The 22,886-nt window shown below is 40.3% G+C and overlaps 1 protein-coding gene across 6 annotated transcripts in view; it reads right to left on the reverse strand.

Annotated features, from left to right (window-relative positions):
* The window catches only part of RAPGEF5 (Rap guanine nucleotide exchange factor 5), a 153,797-nt gene continuing 131,199 nt past the window's right edge, over window positions 289-22,886 (reverse strand). For all 6 annotated transcript variants that reach the window (XM_021385930.1, XM_021385929.1, XM_021385925.1 and 3 more), the window contains 7 exons: window positions 22,585-22,763; window positions 19,226-19,316; window positions 16,892-16,942; window positions 15,682-15,769; window positions 12,441-12,505; window positions 7,106-7,160; window positions 289-3,865 (listed from right to left, as the gene is read on the reverse strand). In XM_021385930.1, the coding sequence (XP_021241605.1) occupies window positions 3,747-3,865; window positions 7,106-7,160; window positions 12,441-12,505; window positions 15,682-15,769; window positions 16,892-16,942; window positions 19,226-19,316; window positions 22,585-22,763 (648 nt within the window). In that variant the 3' untranslated portion in view covers window positions 289-3,746. The remainder of the gene's footprint in view (window positions 3,866-7,105; window positions 7,161-12,440; window positions 12,506-15,681; window positions 15,770-16,891; window positions 16,943-19,225; window positions 19,317-22,584; window positions 22,764-22,886) is intronic.

Consider the following 22,886-nt stretch of genomic DNA (forward strand, 5'->3'; position numbering starts at 1 on the left):
TCTCACAGTAGCTCTAGGCCCCTCTCAGACTGTGCAGTGATGATAAGGCACAGCTGAGACCCCATTAACATCATCTGCTTCTGAAACTACCTGGAATATATCAGCATTATTAGCAAGTCCCACCCACCAGAGCAGCGCTCTGAGTGGGTCAGATTCCTGACACACGCTGCGTTCCCCTTGCAAATGCTGTGAGGGGTTTCAGGACTGCATGACTGAAAGCGTGAGTATGAAATACTCCAGCAAGGAACAATAAGGGTGAGTGAGAGGCAGGAAGGCACAGAGCCCAGCTTCATTAAGGTAGTTTTTATATTTTGAAAAGCAATATTAAAAAACACTGGAAAATGCAAGATAAACATAACAGTTGCTTCTACAAGTTTTAACCTTGTATTGCTTGGCCATTTTGACATATAAATTATTGCTTACTAGCTCTCATAAATACACAACACAATTAATATGTACAGAGGCAGACAAGCATGTAATATGAAAAGGAAAACATTGGCGACATTGATTCTGGTAAATCAGATTATTTCATACATACCGAGTCTCATAGCGGTGGATAACTACTAGCTGTAGTCCCTGAGAAGTTAGGTAAACACCTTGGTTTGGGATTTTCTATTTTATTACTCTTAATGCAAGCTGACAGCATTATGGCACTCAGAGAGAATGTAACAGGCAGGTGTTCTTCCTCAGCCCACTGACTTCATCCCAGTACTTCTTAATGGTGTAATACAATGACAATAAATAGGCTATGCAAATAAATATTACTCTGCTAAAATGTTTAGTATTTACATCTTTCTTTGTCAGTTTACAGCCACATGTCTTATTGTTCCCAATACCCCCTTTTATTTGTCTTTTTTGCCAGAGTCATGCAAATGCAGTTAGCTTCTATCTCAGATGGGGCCAGAATTAAATGTATTGTGGAAGCTTCTTCCTTTGTTTTGTCTAATTATTCCTCCTAGCTACTCATGCAAATATGCCAAGTATTTAACCACAAGTGTGACTGTGATAAACTCAGAAGATTCCTGAATTTTATCCATGTAACAGAAATGTACTATTGGAGAGGGAAGAATGATTTAAAACTCACAGTGTTACCTGTGCTGGGCCCTGGCAGAGACTGTGTGGGGCCTCCATCTCATTCACAGGGTTTACTTCTTGTTTTCCAACAACCACTTCAAAGTGCCTGCCTGACTGCAGCTCAGCTCTGTGATGCTTCAGTTGTTGAAGGAAGACTCGGACTGTTTTTGTTTGCTACAGATTATCTCTAGATTTGGGTTATTTGCCTTTCTTTTAAGGTAACAGTTGAAAGATCCATCTTTTCAATGTGAGATTGATGCACAAAAGTTGGGCCTCCAGACCATACAGTCGTGTTCAGCTAAGAAAGGCCACTGTGAAAATTAGTTCATCAAGTTTTAAAGAACAGCCCAGTTAGCCAGAAAACAGATAATGTGCTTAGTGCTGGCTGTGTGCCTTCAAACTGGTTTCCTGCCAGCTGTAAGGGCTGACAGCACCCGATTCAGTGTAGGGTTGCAGTGTGCAGAAAGCCAATACCCAACCTGGCCTGGAGCCCACTGGTGCAGCATTACCCAGCCACTTACTTCAGGCAGTGAGGTGCCTTCAGGTTGGCTTCAGCACACTTTCCAATCAATGCTTGAGTAGTCATCTCTCTTTCTTTTTTTTTTTTTTTGTTTTTTCCTCTTCTTTTATTTCCTTCATTTATCTCTGGCACTGCTGCTGCTTCATCAGCACTAACCACCACAACTATCACAGAGCTGAATGCAGTGAACCACAGTATTTCTTACACTCCCTCTCCCACACGTTTCAACCAAACAATTTGTGGAGCAGAATACTGTATGAGCTAGCACATGCAGTCAGGTCCAAGCTTTTAAAAATAATGCCACATAATGAGATTTCACAAGGGGGAGCTCAAAAACCAGCAAACAAAGCAAGTAAATACATCAGAGTGGGGATTCAGGGAGTGCTGTAGCCAGAGGAAGAATTGCAACAAAACAAGAAGCAAACACAACCCATGGTTTGTGTTCTTACACTGCAAAAGGAGCCCACTGCAGCTAGTGTCCTCATCTGAACAGTTTTGGTCTGTTTCCACAAAAGAGTTATTTACAGTATGTGCAATCACATCTACAGAAGAACATAGCAAATTTTTACTCCATGGCCAGCAAGAGTTTATTTTTTTTGTTCTTTTCACTGGGTAAAAAGAAGGTTTTTTTTCTAATAAAAAAAAATCATATAGGATTTGATAATAACAAAGTACAAGCAAATACATTTCTGAAACATCTGTTTCCTTTACAATAGATCTATACAATATTTCACAGATGGGAAAACTGAATGCATTCTACAGATTCCCCCACAGACTACCTGTTAAAGCTGTTCTTTAATCCCTTTAAACCAGAGATAAAACTACAATGAAGAGCATGCTACTTCAGTAGACCCACATTTCAGTAAAGCAGCATCTTCTTGGAAGTCTCCCTCGTGCGTAAAACATGCAATAGAGAAAGGCAAAGCAGTGCAATGCATCCACCTCCCTCCTCTGCAAAGGGACTGTTACTACAAGTCTGCATACAAACGAGTGCCAGAGTAACGCCTTGCCTATCACCTGTGGCATACACCAGATTATTTGGGGGTAACTTCACACTAAAAAACAGAGCTGTGGTGATGGTGGTGAGCACGTTAGAAATGCTGTCTTGATATGTGCTCAGAAAAACTACTTTTAGCTATGTGAAAATTGGCTTGGGCAAGGGTGCGAGGGGTGCAGAGGTTGAAAAGGACCCTCATACTGAGAGCCTGCTGTGTATGCAGGTCATTCCCTGGTATCCTGTAAGGGGCACCCTGCTGCTCTTTAGAAACTGGAACTGTGTGCAAGTGAGGTGATATTTTGCCTGCTGAAGTAGAGTATTTCCAGAAGGTTAGTTAGGAACATGGGCGAGCCCAGGCATTGCCTTGGAACAGACACAAAGGAGGCTTTAATCCAAGCTGAAAAAAAAGCTCCACCTATAACAGTTTATTACACATTATCTGCAGGAGCTGATTCTAAATCTGAGATAACTGAAAAGGAAGAAAATAATGTATTTTTTGTGTACAAACAATTGTGTCCAGGAACTGCAACAAAAGTGGATTGGCTCCTGTAGTGTATTCTATAAAGCAGATGCTTGGGGGGCGGTAACAGTATCAACTCTTTAGTTCTGACCTCCAGATCATGACACGATCTTGAGTTTCACCTGGTGCACTGCCTTTTTATGTTTCCATTCCTGGTTGTCTGCACTTATCTCAAACAAGATGCTCCAGTGGACTCAGGGGAGCTGCACGGATTGCACAGTATTTTTGGCAACCTTGAATTAGTGAGGTACGTACTGCAGTGAACTGAGAATCCCCTTGCTGCATGTTGCTTGTGGAAATGTTTTGCTGCTGTGACACGACGCTTCCTTTCTTTCTAATACTGGCAGAATCTGCATTGAAAGCTACACTGGACCAAACAATATTTTCACAGAAACCAAGCTCCTGAGCTCGAAGAATGCTGCTCCGTTTGGTGACAAGTGGGGATGGCACCCAGCTTGCCCTGCAGCTCTGAGGGCAGCTCCTTTGCTTGCTCTGCCCGATTTTCCTGTGCATGTTGTGTTAGCTACTGATAAAACTCAGTAGACTGTTCTCATATAGGGAAGCAACATGCTTAGCATAAACATTCACTTAATTCAAAGTGCTGCAGTTACAAGGTTATACGAAGCTGTGTACGCTCACGCTCGCGGCTCTATCCTGTGAGAAAGCTCGAAGAGTGCTTGCTGGTTGTCAATGACATGCAGGTGGTGGACGTATGGCTTCAGTTCATGATGCTCTTTTGAAGGAACTTCATTGCCTACAAGACAGAGAAAGAGAACGGGTCAGAAAGCCAACCCCTGCTTGCTTTCCATTTCTGTGAGCAATCGCAGCACCTCCAAGCCCCCAGTGTGCCACCATGCCAAGTGCTGCACAATGGCTCAGAAGACAGCTGCTCTTTCATGGGTGCTTAAAAGTCAAGAGGAGCTAGCAGAGCAATTTATATCTTGAAGGGTGGCTTGAATAGCAGATACTTTCTGTTGTGCCTGGCACTGGCTTGTGGAACTCACTGCCTGTGAAACCTTCCAGCAGTGCTGCTGACCAGCAGAAGTGGAACAGGAAGAGCTATGTCCATGGCTGCTGAGACCCACTGAGTCAGGCAGACAAAATGATGAGATGCATTGCCCTCTGCTGCTGACTGCTGACAGGCTGTCAAAGGTTGAAGAGCTCTGCTCTACTCCATGTCCTCAGGGAATTTTTAATAATATTACCATAAATTAAAGAATAAAATGTTCAAAACACCCAGAACCAATCAGCTTAACCCACACACTCCCTCCCTCTCTTTTGTTTCATTATCATCCTTTTTTCCACACTCTCCAGCTACACCAGCAGCTTTCCAGGAACCAACCATCCTCCTTGACTCTAATGAGCACTATTTGAAGCAGTACGTAACACTGGATGTCAAAGCAGCAGCTTCTGCATACAGCTGCTAATGGTGCTCCTGGGCAGCTATTTTCAGGAGCTATTTCTAAGCACCTCTCTGACTTCAGAAACGTGGGAGAGAACATGAGAATGTGATAAATCTGTGTCAGAACACATCGGTGACCTTTCTGTTCTCGGGGAATAGGCTCACAGCAGCTGTGCTGCACATATCGAGGAACATTTGTATTTCTCATTAACACCTGAAATTACAAAAGCTTGAACTGTGTTACTTGTTCAGGCTGCTCTGCCTGATTTTGGAAATGCTATTATTTGTTTTCAGGATTTAGTACATAAAAATAAAATATTATTTCCATTAAAAAGGCATTTTAGTCTTGCTTGGAACCTAATCAGCTTAAAATCCAGAAACACTTTGGCCTGCATGCTTAACACACTTGATACAGTTCATAAGCAATAATAATATGCCTTGCTTGCTTTTGTTTGATTTTTTTTCCTACAGTAAGATGCCTGACACTCTCAGGCCAATCTGGGAGTTGATGCAGTAGAAAGATTCACAATCCTGAGAGCAAAATAAGCCCACTAGAAAAGGAAACTGTCCATAAAGTCTCAATAAATATTCAGTGAATTCATTTCATGCCTAAATGAATATAACAAAAAATAAAATGCCTACAGGGATATCTGTAAAAGCTGCTTCTTAAATGCCAGCTTCACAATAAATCAAGTCTGCGGTAAAATAAAATAACAATCATGCACTTCAAACTACCAGATTATATGATAAATCTTGGGTATTAACCTCAGATTTATGTTCCAGTGTTTACAAAACCACTAAAAAAAAAAAAAGAAAGATTTGCAGAGAAGCTGCAAAAAAAAATCATACCATTAAAGGAACCAACGCTACCATTTTATAATGGCAAGTAAGAGACATTCTAACTTACAGAGGTGCAGTTTGGATTAATCACTATTTTCTTCAGTACCTGGTTTAACAGAACAAAAACAAAAAGGTATGCCCTTCTCCCTCTCTCATTCTTTCTCTTTATATATATCTAAATAACACAAAAACCATAATGGTTAAGGGAGCGTATAAACAGGAGGGGGAACTACTGTTCATGAGGGTGGATAGCGATACGACAAGGGGGAATGGTTTTAAACTGAGACAGGGGTGGTTTAGGTTAGATATTAGGAGGAAGTTTTTCACACAGAGGGTGGTGACGCACTGGAACAGGTTGCCCAGGGGGTTGTGGACGCCCCATCCCTGAGAGTGTTCAAGGCCAGGCTGGACGTGGCTCTGGGCAGCCTGGTCTAGTGGTTGGTGACCCTGCACTCAGCAGGGGGGTTGAGACTCAATGATCTTTGAGGTCCTTTTCAACCCAGGCCATTCTGTGATTCTATCAATGGTAAGCAAACTTTGTGTAATAAAGATTGTGCATACATTAGGTAATTTTATAGAACAAAGTGTTCAGCAAAGCTCTTAATACTACCTATCATTCTCCAAGGTACATTATTAATACCTACACATTTTTAATATTCTTTTTGTCAGGGTCTGTGCTCTATGCTGACAGCTGCTGAAAATACAGCTGAAAAAAAAAAAGATTCAAATTCTGTATCCCCAACCATGACAATCCTGCATTCAGGCTACAGCAAAGTTCTGAAGCTCTTTGGAAAAGAGTTTTTAGTGGCCTTAGTTTTAGTCATTACATGCTTAGTGTTTCTGGCTTACAAATGATAACCACTTCCTCAAGTAGTGCTCTGTTTGTCCCCTTCCTGTGTTTAACCTCTCCGCAGAGAATGAGAAATGCTGAGGAGGAGAAAAACAAGGTTTTTCCTCTCGTAGCAAAAAACAAAGCAAGCTAGGGTCTTCTGGCATGGGTCCTTGGGGTCAGTTTCTCTGGCGTCTAATAGGGTAGAAAGCGGAAAAAAGAAGCCTTTTCTGCATATGTTCTCCAGCATCAAAAACAAGCAGAGCTCAACTTGCAGATTTTCCCTGTCAGTGCACAAACACAGCTGATTCCCTTCCACCTAGTCAGTGAAACCCAGAGGATCTTAGTATCTTCAAGACTCCAGCCACTGCATGAGATGTCCATAAAAAAAGCAAACAAATACTCATGGTGGAAACCAAGTGAAAAGTCATGCTAATGAATAACATCTTTCAGCATCTGGAAGCCAAGACACCTCAGAGATTCATGGAGAATATTGAGGCAACTCAATTATAGCTGGGAAAATGAGAAACAGTAGTGTATGTCAGAGGCTTCCACTATTAAGTGCAGTTTTCCCATCTGCACTTGTATCGTTGCATCTTGTGCAATAGTTTGAGAAGGTGGTAATTTTTGCAGGAAAATAATTTTATAAAAAATCTGGAAATGTTCTACAAACATGCTGCAAAGAAAAACTTTGCGCACTTCTGGTTACTGCTACTTTGATCTTCCAAAAAGGACATCCTCTCTTTCCAGTTGATTAAATAAATAAATGGCAACAACAATTTGCTGCTAAAGTAAAGCTAAGAAACCAAGCAAGCAAGCAAACAAGGAAGAAAGTAAGAGAAGAAGCTGAAGAAAGAAAGAAAGAAACCAACAATGTCAAGGCTGTAAAAAGGCAAAACAAGTAACAAATTCTGGCTACTCACCAAACTGGTTATTTCTGCAATGTCTCAATGATCGAACAGTATCTGCAATCATGTGCTGCAAAGACAAGACATAAAACATCAGTGCAAAAGTCTGAGAGGTATTCTGTCATTAGAACATCCCGAAAAAACTCCTTGGCTTGCACTGTAAAGCAAAAAAATCAACGGTAGTAAAGTAGAAAATGAGGACAGTGGAAGAACAGATCCTTACTGATATTGCACAGATTAAATGAGAACAACTCCCCGAGAGCCCATGGAAAGCCGTAATGAAAAACAGCCATACAATTACTTATTTTTGTTCCTGCGACTTCTATTAAACTGAAAGCTTACAGGAGCAAAGTCTTGCAGGTTGGCTGGATGTTTCTGGTCCATCTCCTGGTTCTTGTTCATTATTCAGGGATTAGAGTATTCTGCAACCTCTCCTTCTGTCTCCACATGTTTTCTAACTAGGCTGCAAGCCTTCTGTGGCACAGATAACACCTCCGCATATGTCTGCACACTGCCTAGTACAATTGGGTCCCAGTATCAGGCAGTTTTCTGTAGCTTGATAACCAACACACAAAAATAACATCCTGCAGCCCCAGATTGAGCAAGCATCCTGACATCTCTGCAGATACGTACCAAAAAGGCGATAGTGCAGGTACACCATTTAGAAAAGTTGGTGCTAACAGGGATGTATGTTCGGGTTAGGGTTATGTTGTCCAAAACAGACAATTTTGTCCCATTTTGACAGGTCAACATATAAACACAGTAAATCACTAGGTACTTTCCATGCTCACAAGATGACTACCTGCAGAATATGGAACAAGAGACAGTCCTAGGTAATTGGAACAGCATGCTGCACTGCAGAAGAAAATAAATGATAGTGAACCAGTCTTCTCCTGTGTGGCTCTAAGAACAATGTACTTTTCATTTTACTGGGTTTTCCAACCACAGTGGAAAGATTTTAAAGTTTTGAGAAAACAAAGCCTTGGAAAAATGGAATGTAAATTCAGAATACCGCTAGAAAAAAGTCTGACTTTTGGTCTTAGCAAAGCATTAATGGTGACTTTCCATGGTTCTTCAAGATTTGCCTCAAGAATTCATCTACAACTGATGCTGGAATAAAAAAAAAAAAAATCTCTAAACTTGAACTTTGATTCTTCTTTCCAATGTAAAAATCAGAAGAAAGATCAGGAAGATTCATTTTTAGTTCTCAGCTTCTCCCAGTTTACTGTGGTGACAATGTACACAGTTTCAGCAGCTACTCATGCTCAGATTCCCCCGTGGTAGAATAATGAAAGCCATCTATCGATCACTGTTAACAGAATCATTATTGATCTGGAAGACTACTGAAGCTGCCATATAACAATGCCACAAATATGGTGGGGGAGGAGATAAGAGAGAGACATGCCTTGAATATTCACTGAAACAATACCATGGTAGTGGTAATGGAACTTGATGCTACATAGGAGATTTCGGTACTTCATAATACGCATCTGCAAATATTTCTTCTCTGAGTTACAAATGTCTGTCCATTTTTATTGTTCTAACAAGTCATAACTAATGATACATTATTTGCTTTTATGAGGCATTCATTTAAAACATTTTCATTTTTCTGTTCTTCCAAGGTACAATAAGTTTTGGATGTTCCCTTGGATTATGCATGTTGCGGCTTAACCCAGCAGATGCCTCAGCACCACAGTCATTCATTTTTATTTATTTGACTGCTTCAGTGATATAAAAGTGAAAAAACAGAATTTAGCCCACTACTCTTCACCAAATCTGGTAACTAATTTAAGCAAATTGCAGCTAGTCACAATAATGTAACAGCTCATGTGAACTGCTCGTATTCTTCTCACATCTCCCCCAAAAATAAGCAGAGGTGGAATGGATTAGTTGTCTTCAGCAGATTATCCTTAAGATCAGAATGACATAGAACAGCTCAGCTCTCACCACCCAGAGAGTAGCACTTACAGGACTTCTCCACAGTACAGAGCTTATCACAAGAAAAACAGCAAATCTTTCTTGGAATCTTCTTCATATTCCTTCTATCAGTGAATCAAAGGTGGTTTGGGTTTTTTTTTTTCCTATTTCTTGTGCTTCATTCACCCTGCAATCATGGCTAGCTATTGTGCACTGATCCCTGCACTGATTATAGTGAAGGTCCATTGCAATGTCCTAGACTTTGTTGTCAATAGTGTGAGTACTGGAAGAGCTACAACTTCCACCGATACTGCTGCTGTGACATTTTCCAGCTGCTACCCTTTGAATTTGGCTTTTAGAAGTAAGAGATCCCATTATCTCACAAACTGTCATTCTTTGCTGTTTCACTTTTGCTAGTCATTGTGGGTTCCATCTCAAAACAGCTTCTGGAGGTGATGGTCTGGCAGCGAAGAATCTATTTATGTAACACTCTCTTAAAGCAAAATCCCAAATCTCTCTTCTTTACTAGTCTAATTAGACTGTCTGTCCACTACCAGCTCTCTGGGATCCAACCGTAATACAACAAATCAGCATATTCAAATACCATTTCCTGAGTGTTTAAACAAATGCTTGCATACCATTAGTGTGATAAATAACACCTTTCTTGTGGGTTTTCATCCTACCATCTACCTTGGGATCATTAGCACTTCTTCAAGTGATGAAAGCAGAAAAGAACAGGCTTGGGAGTTGCATAGATGTTTGGGCTGTGCAAGAGGTTAAAAATCTTCAGCTCAGTACTGAAGGTACTGCTACATAAGATGTCATAATCTAAACCAGTAATGGCCACTGACCTGTATTAGAGTTTGCTGGAGTGTGGCTAAGACATGTCATTGTTAAGATATGGGTGATGGCTGCCCACTGAAAAAAATTGAAGCTACGTTTCAGTGAAGCAGCTCAATAAATACATGGAAATATCTTGAGATGAAACAGTAAAAGGCCATCTTTTCATTTATTCTTTCAGATTTAGTATAGGAAGAGGGTATGGAACTAAATATTGATCTATTGTAGACTAGAGTTTACCCAACAAGGAGTTAAATAAACTATTGCAATCCCTTCAACTTTTGCTATTACTGCGTAACATTCCAGAGACAAAAGATCATTTCTTTTTCTTCTCTTTGCAAATTCACTTCTTTATATTTTGAATTAACTTTGTCTTCACTGCAATCATGTCATGTCAAATCAAGCTCAGTCACGGCAGGATTGTTGTGGCCATGATGGTCTAAGAATATAAAAGAAGCAGGGATTGTAGTAAGAGATTATATATTTTATTAAGCCTACTGATATTACTGGAAAAAAAAACAATGGTTCAGACAAACAAATCTTCCTTCAGGTTGGGTGTTTAATGCAGATCTGAAATATTTCAAAAATACCTACTCAAATTAAGACATAATAAACCATCTTTACTTTGAAATTCATAAGTAGGAACTCTACGCATTTATGACAGTAAGTTTCTTCCCCAAAGCAGTAATCTGCTATGGTAGAATAATTCTTTTCTTCTTTTTCTGCAACAGTAAATTTGCAGGTGAGCTTCAGTGGCTTGATCCAAACTAAGCAGGAGCCAATGTCAACCCTAATTTTTCTCAGAGGCCAGAAAGAGCTCAGTATGATGTAAAACACCCAGGAAGACTTACATCCTTGGGACAAAGCCCTTACAACTAGAAAAGAAACATGAGCATATACATAGTGATGTGTAATGTATCTTGTTAAGTAAGCTCATGCCCATAGACCTTAACAAGTGAACCACTGTGATACATATACTGAGTTTCCACTACACCCATAATAAAATATCTTCTAAGCCTCCACTTCTGTGGCTTGCATTGTTGCCTGCATTCATATGGATACAAGCAGCCAGGAGACAGCAGGTTCCTCAGGGCGTGATCTGACTAACAATTTAGAGGAAGCATCAGTGTCAGCAACACTCACCCCATCAGCATCACACAGGCTCTCCCCCATTTAAAATACCCGTTTATCTTTTTGCATCAAAATGGTGAAATCCTGGCTAACTGAAGTCAATTAGCAAAGATCCCACCACCTCTGGAGACACAATGGTGACAGCAAGGACAGGAAATCTTACCAAGCAAGCCCAGCACACATTAAATGTATACATGATTAAATGACAAACAAACAAGGTCTGGCTTAAACTCAAATAAGAATCGGATCTTTCACATTCACTAAATTAATATATGGGCCGGTGGGGGGATTTTAGTAACAATTACTGTGCATCAAGGGCTAGTTTAATTTACATGTTAATTGGATGAACTTCCAAGAGGCAATGAAGAAGAACATGCTAATGAGTTTTATGCAAACACCTAAAGGTCAAACAGTTAATGGACTTGGGACAAGAAAACCTTTCATTAAATGCAAATCAGTGTTCTCCAATTCTGCAACAAGATAAGGTGCAGAATCAAGTAGAAAACACAAAAAGAGGATCTCAGGTTCAAAAGTCAAAGTCTACATCTGCTTATACATTGAAGGACAATGTACATTATGATGGGATGTGGAAAAAAAAAGCTCAACATCTGGTTCACAAATAACTCCCTGTTTGCAAGATCATTCTCAAACAAGAGTAAACACATGGAAAAAATAGTTAGGAACAACTCCCCAGCAACAGCCATCTGGACTCACAGTCTCATGGCACATCCAGAGCAATCAGGAAGAACATTTTGGTTTCTTGATCAAATACACCAGCCCAACAAAATCAAAGTTTCTCCATACCGCCACTGTTCAGATGTATAAGCTATGGCTTTCAGTGCTACAAAAATGTTATCAACATAGGCTTGTGCAAGTTAGACAAATCAAACATTCATCAGGAGTATCGTGCCAGCATAGAGGTCGCATCATGACTGGCGTTGAAGAGCCCAAAGATACAATGAGGCATTCTATATAAGAGTTACTACAGTGGTGTGTAAACTCAGTTTAATTTACACTTCAGACATTAATTTATTCATCATCTAACCTAGATCATAAATTTTACTTCAGTCACAAGTGGTTAAACTAGAGATATTTTTTCTTTAGTGCCTTGAGAAAATAGAAATCAGAGAAAACTGGAGAATGACTGAAGAGAAAAAGTCTACGAGGTGGTGCAAAGGAACAGATCCCCCTGGGAATAAACTGAGCCAATTGTATGATGCTGGGTACCTCTGGGTTAACCATTTTACAGAGAAGTGGGGAGGAAGGAGTGAGAAGAGGAGCAGAGGAAGGGGCAGGGGAGAGTTCAACTGTCTGCTGTTTTATCCTGTTTGCTCTTCGAAGCAAAGTTAACCTCTGTTTACTTCCTCCTGATTCACTCAGAAGAAACTCTTTTTAGTCATAAAAGATAAGGAGAGGAAAGGGAAGAAGAGAATAGGAATTTCTGTGATAAAATAAAGCTTACCAGCTTTTCAAAATTAACAAGGTTATCCAGAAATGTTTTGTTTCCTTCATGAATGAATGTTACATCTGAAAAAAAAATAAGGGAAAAAGAATTATTTTGCTGGACTTTGTTGTTCTGTACAAAGAAACGAAATCACTAAACAGCAACTAAAGGAAAAAGGGAGGAAAACATCCCTTTAGAGATTATCACAATACCTTACAAAAAGCAAACAAAAGCTTAGCATAATGATAGGCACTACATAGACATCACAACAAGAGGATTTTCAAGTCAGAGCCCAGACTTCTTATGAAATCTGCATTACTTATGGAGTGCATGTGGTGCACAGAATGGCTGGGTGCAGGAGAGGTACCCAGTATGGCACACCTGCTCCACATACTTGCAGGATCGATGCAGCCATATCTGGGGCTATACCCAGGCTGGGACTGAGTCCCCGAGCCATGAGCTCCACAGGGGCACAGCCACCAGGTGTGGGAGCAGTTCTGCCACCCCCTTCCTCTTTCTCCATTGCAATTCTCTGAAGTACCCCCAGGGACGTGGGCTACGGCAGCAGCCAGCCAGTGAGGTTAAACACGAGCCGCCAAACCAGAGTTCAGAGCCTTGCGTGAGGTAAGCATTATGGCCAGGGAAACCTTAGGGAATCAAAACAGCCTTACACAGCGTTGTTGGGGAGGCTTTGCAAAGACAAAAAAAGGTCAGTGAGAGGAAACGGAAAAGGTCTATATTTAGCTCCAGGAAGGGAACTGAACGCACTGTAATGAACAGGAGGGGAAAAAATAATAATTAAAAAAAATCAAGCGAAACAAGCACCGCTAAGATGACAATTAAAACTGTAACTGGAGGTCATTTTCTCTGTTTTTTTAATGCATACTAGGACACAAAGCAAGACCTGTCTTGAACGTGAGATACCGAGGTCACAGGCAGACTTAGGCAGTGCATTCCCTGGATGACACAAAGCAGCAGCACCACCACCATACCTCTCATCTCCCACTTTGGCCACGCACCACATGGATGTGTGTGTGCCTGTGAGGACCAGGAGGAGAGAGTGCTGATCTAACGAGGTGACACTGACACCATTCCTTGGTAAAAGCCACAGCTCTCCCTGCTGAGGTGCCTGCCCCCAGGACAGGAGTAACCGCACATCTCAGGAGGCCTCTGGGTTCCCTTTCACATTTACTTGGTCCCCCAGATTTGGGCGATTTTAGATCTTGGAACCTGCGGCTGACACTGGGGGCTGCTTTCTTGTCTCTCTCATCCTACCCCAAAACAGCCGACCTGATTTATTTCCTTTTGTTTTAAAGATTGGCTCTGTGCCTGAGGGGGATTTTCTAATTGCTTAGAATGGAAATGTTAATGGCTTAATACCAGCCTGGAAACCCAGGGCTGGGACTCATTAGACAGCGCTCTGCCTGAGGGGTGTTGGAGAGCAGGGATCTGCTTGGGCACTACTGAGCAAGTGGGATAAGCATGTGGATGCCTCCACCACCTCCTGCTCTTGGGCAGCATTCTGAGCATCAGGGGGAAGGAGGGCAGAGGACAATCCGCACCTTCTCCATCTTTGAGCATCCAGGGAAAGGGACAGGGAAAGGACACGGCTTCAGGACCCTACTGGCAGGCAGGCACTACTTGTCACTGTTTCATTGCAGTTAAAAAAATGTCACTTCTAATGAAGAACTTCTACTGGAAGCAGAAATTTCCAGACAGTGTTTAAAGTCTATGACTGCAATGGATATCTCTGAGGGTGGAAGAAACAGAAATTTGCTCTGTGACCAACAACTAAGAGTCTAGATAAATTCAGTGAAGCAGAAAATTGCATCTGAGCTATGTTGTAAGGATAGAATACAGCATTTTATTGCATATTTGAAAAATCTGCCTGACTTTCTAATGTTGCGTCTGCGCTGTAAGAGAGCTCCACATTTAAATTTAATTAACTTTAAAGGGACACTCTGAAGTTATTTCTCATAAGTAGAGCAAGGTTCTTGTTTCATTTTTTTTTTTACTTGAAACTACTTCTGTTCCTCTTGTGCTGAAATATAGTGATTTGTTGATTTATTAATGATTTCTGTGCTAACGTCATAGAAATTGTCTCATAAATAATTTTAATACAAACATGCTTAATGTAGAATGAAGTCACAGAATGGCTTCGGTTGGAAGGGACCTTAAAGATCATCTAGTTACAACCCCCTGCCATGGGCAGGGCTGCCGCCCACCAGATCAGGCTGCCCAGGGCCCATCCAACCTGGCCTTGAACACCTCCAAGGATGGGGCACCCACAACATCTCTGGGCAGCCTGTGCCAGTGCCTCACCACCCTCTAAGTAATGAATTTCCTCCTACATCACATGTACTGTGCAATGCATTGGGAATTACCAGCCTTAGCAACAACCCCTTCTGGACCACTGTACTGAAGAAGATTGCCGTGTTACTTTGCCATGTCTCTTTGCTAGCCAGCACGCTTCAGAGACGTGAGATTGCGCTGCATGAATGCTTCTTAGGTGGGTGTTTTTACACCCCTCACTGCAGTGCAAACATCATTGCTACAAGTTACTTGCTCAGGTTTGCCTTCCTTTGAAGCCTTGATAATTGTATCCAGCTGAATTAATGCAAACGCCTTTGAAGGCGTTTGCTAAGAGAAGTGTCATGTGGCTACCCCAACTGTCACCAGCTCATTTGGAGAACTGTCTCCAAACACGTTAAACTTGGAGCTGTAGCAGGTTAGCACAAACAGCCTAACGAGAACACTTTCGGAATACAGGAATAATCAAATGAATTTGTCACGTTCTAGACAAGGTGATTAATAATTAATGACACCGAGATAATGGAATAACCAAAATACCTGCCACTGAGCTTGCTGCCCAAGTCACTGTGCTAGCAAGTAGCTTTGTCACGCCTTTCAGACTGCAGGAGGACAGAGGGGCATGTCCCATTCTCTCAGCCTTACAACATGAGCAACATTAGCTTGCCTTGCTCTGGCGAGGCCAGGCAAACCCCTCTGGGCTGCAGTGGGGCACCACTCTGCCCAGGAAAAAGCCGTGAAAAATCCGACTTTCCTCCCAACTTGAAAAGCAGCTGTGTTTGTTATCACCTAGATGAACCGTTAGCTTGTAGATTCCATTGTCTCTGCCACATATTAACCTAAATTCCACACGAAAGAATAATCTCCTTATAAGTAGTTTAACTAACCTCCAAAAATTTTTGCACGTGCACTCACATGACAAAGAAGAGCAGACAAGCTTTAACATTACCTTTCAGGAGTAAGGGCATGAAGGGAATCTTCGGAGATTTCATTTTCTTGAATGCATCTCTGTAAGCCTTATGATTCAGCGAAGGGTCCTACAAAACCATTTGGGTAATAGAGAGAAAAATCAATAGGCTACAAAAAGAGCAATTCTAAATCCATTACTGGCTTATGATCTGAACATAACTTTGATATAAGAAGGTTTCTTCAGGAAATGAGGCAGATAAAGGTTTTCAAACTAGGTGGCTTACTAAACTCTGATCAGGAAACATAAACAATGAGAAGAACAAAAGTGATTATGTTCCTCTAGATGAAACAGTTCTAAAATTGGAGTAAGCTGCAGAACTGATACACCTCAACTGCTCTGTAATTTCCCTGTGATTTTCTATTAGCCAAATTTCTTCAGCTTACTTTCTAGCACAAAATGTACCCCTAGAACATACTGCTGATAAATTTCTTCTTACAAATAAAACAATATCCACATCCCCACAAAAACAAAACAACAACCAAACAGAAACACCTATTACCAGATCAATGAAACATACTGGACATTTTCAAAGAAAATAAGAGAGCATGCTTCAGTGACGTTGTGCAATTCAAAAACTCATCTCAATTTCCTCTCTAAACAAGTAGTTGTGTACACCAGCTCACAGACAATCTTGAAAACACATTAATTAATAAAGGACTCATAGTGCAGCAGCATGACAATTGTTAAAGGCTGGATTTCACGCTCCCTGCGCTAGGCAGTGATCTCACCAGGCACCCAGCTCCCTGACAGCCACAGGAAACACTTGTTTACTCAGCTTTGATAATGGTGACAAAGACCCTTATCTTCTGATTTTTTAATTTTTTTTATTTTTTTTTTTAAAACATCAGCTGTCCTCCTTGTCTGAGATCTGCAGCACATTTCCTTGAATAGAGGATGATTAACCACCAGAGCAATAGAACAGTTTCCAAACCGATGACACTGGCGAACGGGCAACATGTTTGCCTCTCTCTGCCCTTCTTCCAGCTGTCAGGAGCACAGCCTGTTTCTTTTTTGTTTATTTTCAAGATCACCTCAGAGCTCTGGAGAGCTGCACAGACCACAGCAAATCTCTGATCTGACACAACCAGGTTCTAGCTCCAGACAGTGACAGGCAGGCTTGACATAAATTAGAAAGAAGGATGGTAGGTAAAGACAAGCAACTCTGTTTTGCTGCCAATGCTGTACTTACTGTCAAGCTTTCCAGTTCTGTGAAAAGTTTCTTGAACTTCCCAGGAATTTTCTGAAGTGGGGAACGCAAAAAAAAAAAAAAAAAAAAAAAAAAAAAAAAAAAAAAAAAAAGTAGAGTTGGTTTAAATTAAAAAATAAAAACAAACAAACAAGCAAAAACATAGGCAGAAAAATGCTGAAATTTTTTTCCACTGAACTGACCTGTGAAGTGCCTGCTGGTGAGATGCCAGAGCTGCACCACACCCTGCAGCCTCCATACCCTCACCGTTCTTTTACAAAAACAGTGTGTTAACAGCTGGTTTTACTTGCTTACCATGCTGGTGTCAGAAAACATTCGTAAAAAATGAGTACTTCATCTCTGATATCTCATTTTAATCTCACAGGGAAAGATTCCATGAGAGCCTGAGCACAAAATAGCTTCTTCCTTCATCTTTGGTATGATAACGCCTACTCTATTCTACAAGCATCTGCTCCCTGTATCTCTAAGATGTTTTAATGGATTTACATCATTATAGTCAAAGTAATTGTTCTTCAGTTTGAATTTTTCTGCTGGTATTTCAGAAAGGTTTGCGGGCCTGCAAACTTGTCTGTTTTTTCCAGCTGTACTGGATAGTCCAGTAGAAGAAATCCCCTTACTACAAATCCTGTCTCACTAGTGTACTTAGACCTTGACCACCACAATGACACTATCAGGGAAGAGAGATTTAGAACAATTAAGATTAAGTGGATGTGCTGTATGATTAAAATGCTAAAATAACTGGATATGGAATTGCAATTGCACATTTTTAATATCTTCAATCAGGGAAAGTTAGGGTCATTAGAATACTGCATACTGCAGAAAAAAAAAAGTAGAATATGCTTGGGAGTACACTGCTTGTTTAAGAATTCAAGTGCAGAACCAACATAATTTAGTGTGTAAATGGTTGCTTAAATTTAGGTGGCTTCATTTACATGTGTAAGTAATTATAATTAATTTATAAACATTGCTCTACTTTCTAGAAGTCACATTACTAATGCAAATAACCTTCTGCTTTTGAAATTTGCAGCACAGCGAAGTTTTTTTAAAAAAATGCCTGTGACTTCATAAATATTTTACGCACAGGAACCTGACATATTTTCAGTGATGCAGACACTCCTTGTTCAGACAAGCAACACAGTTTGCTCTTCCTAGAGAAGTTCACCAATGGCACGTGATCTTCAGAGGGGTCTTACCATGCAGGAGAGTTCCCTGTTGTGTGGGCAAGAGAATCACACACTGTTGCCAATAATACTTAGTGTCTTCCAGTCTTCTACCATAGCCCAGATAAAAGGGATGAAGACAACCCATAGAGTGGGCAAGGTGTTTTAGAAGCAAGAGACGCAAGGGGATTCTGTAACGTATGTATTTTTTCTCTAAACTGTTTGCTTTATCTGTTATTTAAAGGTAGCCTCGACTACCTAAGTCCCTGCAAACTCAACCCCAAAGCAGCGGTCACTGCCCTCATTTCTCCACATGCCAAAGTCACTGGCATATGCAGTGCCTTTCACAGATGCATGACTTCATGTGTTAGATAGCTTTGTAACCCTCCAATGGCAACTGCGTTTCAGCTTCTGGTGCTCAAAAGCATCTCCAAGACAGGAGATCACAGCTGTTCTTTGTCACTTTGTGTTACAGGTTCACATTTTTTGAATACTGCCTGCTTGTGGTGCTAGGGCAATGGCAAGGGATGATGCTTCTCCCCATATGACATCAAATGACTCTTGCCTCAGTTTTAGGTCCACCAGCAAATACAGTAAACTTGCAGATAACTGCTACTCAGAAATCTACTGAGATGGAAAAAAAAAGGGGGGGACAATTTAAACAATATAGTCTCAGTGGAACCCTCTTCTAAATATCTCATGCTCTGACTGACTGGGAACTGATAGCTTCTTTAATAGTTAATCTCCTTTCTCCAGTATGTTCATTCATGGCAACTGTGAGGGACTTGACCAAGCAGAATTTAAAAGAGTTTGTTTTTTCATTTTATAAATGAAACTATTCCATAACGAGGTATGCCTTGTTTAGAACCAATCTTATAAGACATTATGTTCTGACACATACTTAAAACGCTAGGATAATCTACCTGACTTTTTCTAAAAGGTTGAGAACTCCTTGCTTTGTTCTTATTCAAAAGCTCTGGAAGGACACATTTATTTTTATTTGAATAGATACGTACTTAAGGCTTCAGGTCACAGGTTCTCTGTTTGATTTCAGCACGAAAAACAAATAATTAGGAAGAAAAGGTAATTCACCAGTACACAACATAGGTGAGAAATGGTTTTGGCAGGTTCTAAAGGATACAAAGATGTGTCTTACCTCCCAGGTCTGAGACAGCCGGCTGACAGATGCAGTGTTGAGACCCATAACAATAGCAAAGAATGAATTCAGATTTCTTTGGGCTTTACAGCTGTGGAATAAAAATATGAATGCTGTATTCTGATTTTTTGTCCTCGGAATAAGAGATAAATGGAAAGCACAGGTATCCTAGGTTACTGAGTCCAATTTCAGCTCTCAGCACTAACATACAATCATCTTCCACATAATGAACTCATTAAACGTCCTACCATGGCCACCTGCAGTCTAGGTGATGGGGTCTCTAAGAAGTTTTTTAGCAAGTGTTCCATGTTTCATCAACCCTGTTGTTGGCAGGTTATTTTTCTTCCTTTGCTGTCAGAAGTAATTTTCCCTTTTCAATGTTCAAGTTATTCTCTGCTGTCCTTTACCATACAGAATAAATCCTTGACCTCTATTCTCTTGTATTATAAATATTTTCATCCCCTTTTTCATCATTTCTACAAATTGAACATCATTGGTTCCTTCAATTTCTCCTTGTGGTCATGGATTGCAATCTATTTCTCCATATTGCTATTATCTTTCATTGAATTCTTTGTAATTCATTTTAACTTTTCTTCCTTCTCTCCTTCTTACTGAGGAGAGGTAATGAGACAGTGGGGAAGGAAGGAGGAGTACAATTACTGCTTTCCCTCTAAGTTCTTACATCTTTCTCCTATGCAGGTATAAAATAAACATAAAATATATCTACTTGGAACAGCATCACACTTTGTCCTTGTCTTTAATTTGTCATCTATTATCACCCAAGGACCTTTGTCACAGTACTGTTCTTTACAATCATGAATTTATTTCTTCAGCTCGGTATTAGAATTCCCTAGCTGAATTACTTTGCATCTATCTAAATTAAATCTTATCCCACTGTTGTTTGCACATGCCACCAGACTCTTTAGATCTCTTTTTTTTTTTATCCTCCAATGCATTTGCAATCCCTCATCATTTTTATTGTCTGAAAATCTGATTAATGTTCTTTTTACATATCCCTATAAATTAGTTGTAGTTTGCACTAGTTCCAATACTGGTCTCTATGGAATTTGCTTGATACCTCTATTCTTTGACATTTCACCACGTATGGTCAGTCCCTCCTTATTTCTATTCACTCAGAAAACATGAAATCCTGAAATAAAGAGCCCTTGTCAAAGAAGATTCCACTTCCGTAGATTCTTGAAGACTTCAGTAAACAGATGTATATTTTGTGAGTATGAGAAAGACAGAATCCTAAGATGATTTTATGTATGAGTGAATCCACTGTCCTCAACGGGATTAATCATCAGGGAAAAGTATGTGCCAATGCTTTAAACTGGAAACTCTCCAGCACTTGTTACAAGTTCGCATAAAGCTTGCACTCGTCACTGCATACCATCTTAAGATGGTGCCTCTCACTTAACTTCAGTTATCTTGAAGTTAATCCTAGCTTTTTTGTTTGAGTACTTTCATCATTACAGTCAGGCAGCTCTCAGAGGTAATCCTCTGCAAAACAAGAAAGGAGTCCAACACAGCCTGGATAAACTGCTATTGGAGGACTCAATTCTCTCAAGGAACTGCAGAGAGAAGGTGCATATTTCAGCCAGCCACCCCTTGAGCTGCATGAAGGCATCTGTTACAGTCCATTTATTCTAATGCCATGCTGACTTATTCCTGTAACTCCTCTAGATGCTCACTTCTAGCAACATGCTATCTCTTTATCAAATCACTTGTTTTCTATTTTAGACTACCTCATCAACAGAAGAATAGACATCTGTGGGTCAGTAACTGTCTCTCCTGAAGTACTGACACACTTGTGTAAAAGCCTTCCATCTTCTGCAGGTGGAGTTCCTCAACAATGAAGCAGACAAACACTTAACATAAGATCTTAGTTCTGATATTGTGCTGACAAGGTGGAAATCAGAGAGAGGCTCCTTGCTGATTCTGAGGGAACAGGGAGCAGCCAGAGCTGCTCACAGCTCCCTGCCTCTCTCCCTTCATCATAAAAAAAGCAGTAGGGCTGCTTGGATCGTGCCTCTGCTTAGAACACCATCCCTGCACCTTAACTGTTTCCCCTTCATCAACTCTTCCAGAATTGATGAGATACAACGATATTTTCGCTTGGAATCATACTTTTCAGAATTAAAAAAAAAGACCTCAAGCAAACTACACTTTGTTCTCTCTTCATATCTGTTATGTCAAAATCTACATGCTGGGGGATGGGTGCTTCTCCAATGCACTGGCAGAGCCTGTCTACCATTTACCAACAACTGTATTTAGTTTCCACAACTTGGACTATTCACTTCACAGACATAGAATTAGTTCAGATTGAGCAACATTCTAGTCTGGAGACGAATATATCTATATTCATGTGGGACAGAACCATTCACTTTTGACGCAATTGGACCAAACTTGGCCATTGATAAGGCAGAAAATGAACATATTACCATATACCATAGAACTTGCAAACTAAATCAGATCACATTTATGAGTTACACAAGATTAGATTAGGAGAATTAATTTTGCCAAAGGCACTGCTTCAGCAGACAACAGGCTTTTGTATGTAACTGCCTTGCAAATTAAATCAACCCAGTCAATGAGGGGAACAAATTATACATTTTCCATGAATATGCATATTCAAATATTGCAAAAGATCAACAAGTAGAGAAAGAGGCAAGGGGAATGGCTGCACATATTTAAATCGCTCCATTCCCTTGGTTACCAAAATAAGAGTGATTTCAGAGAAAATAATTCTCTATGTATAGTATATATATATGTATTCTGTTCCAAGGCACAAAATAAATGCCAGTACTACTTACTAACAGTGCAAGAATAGGCTGCCAAATGTAATTAGTGAAGAGCTGTCCTGCTCCAATAAATTAAAGAGTACTCCAGACAAGACTGTATGGGGCAACAGATTATTGCAGCCAGTTTCCTCTCTAGTTAGACCTTTCAGGTTTAAAACAGAATTTTCTGTTTTTCTTATAGTCTTTGATAAATAACAGTGTTGCTACTCAAATAGCTTCATATTAGAGTTCCTCAGGTTATCCCTGCAAAGAAAAGAGGTATCTCTACTAAGAAAGGAGGTATTTCCGCAATGTCAGGGATTTTCCATTTAATACTGCAAATACGCTGGCTAAACTACTGGGAAAGATTTGCACATCGTATATTCCACCACATTTAGTTTCAGCAAGTGTTTGCTGTTTTTTTTTTTTTTTTTTATGGACTGTTTTATCTAAGTATGCTTACTACACTGTAAACTCTTTTTTGTCATTGCTCTTGCACCTACCTCTCCTTTCCCAACAAACGTATATGCAAGGCATGCATATTCAAGGATTTTTCTTGCAATTTTAGTAACTTACTGGGCAGCAATCTTGATGAACTTTTTGACTAGCTGTACACGTTTGCAGAGCTGGCTGCAGAGAAGTATCTCGGTGGCAACCCAAAGCTGGACCTCGTTGCATCTTTGAAGTAGAAGACTGAGATTCTCAGTGTTTTCAGCACTGCCCTGTCTGCTGAACGTGAAGTATATCAGCTCTTGCTGGAAGACAAGGACAACAAAGAAGAACAGTTTAAATGTAAATAAGGTATAAATTATTTAAAATAATGTTTTTGAAACAAGATTTAGTAACAAATAGCTTTTTATTGTCCATGGGCCAATCAC

Source organism: Numida meleagris, chromosome 2 (genome assembly GCF_002078875.1).
Source record: "Numida meleagris isolate 19003 breed g44 Domestic line chromosome 2, NumMel1.0, whole genome shotgun sequence".
NCBI classification, from domain to species: Eukaryota; Metazoa; Chordata; class Aves; order Galliformes; family Numididae; genus Numida; species Numida meleagris.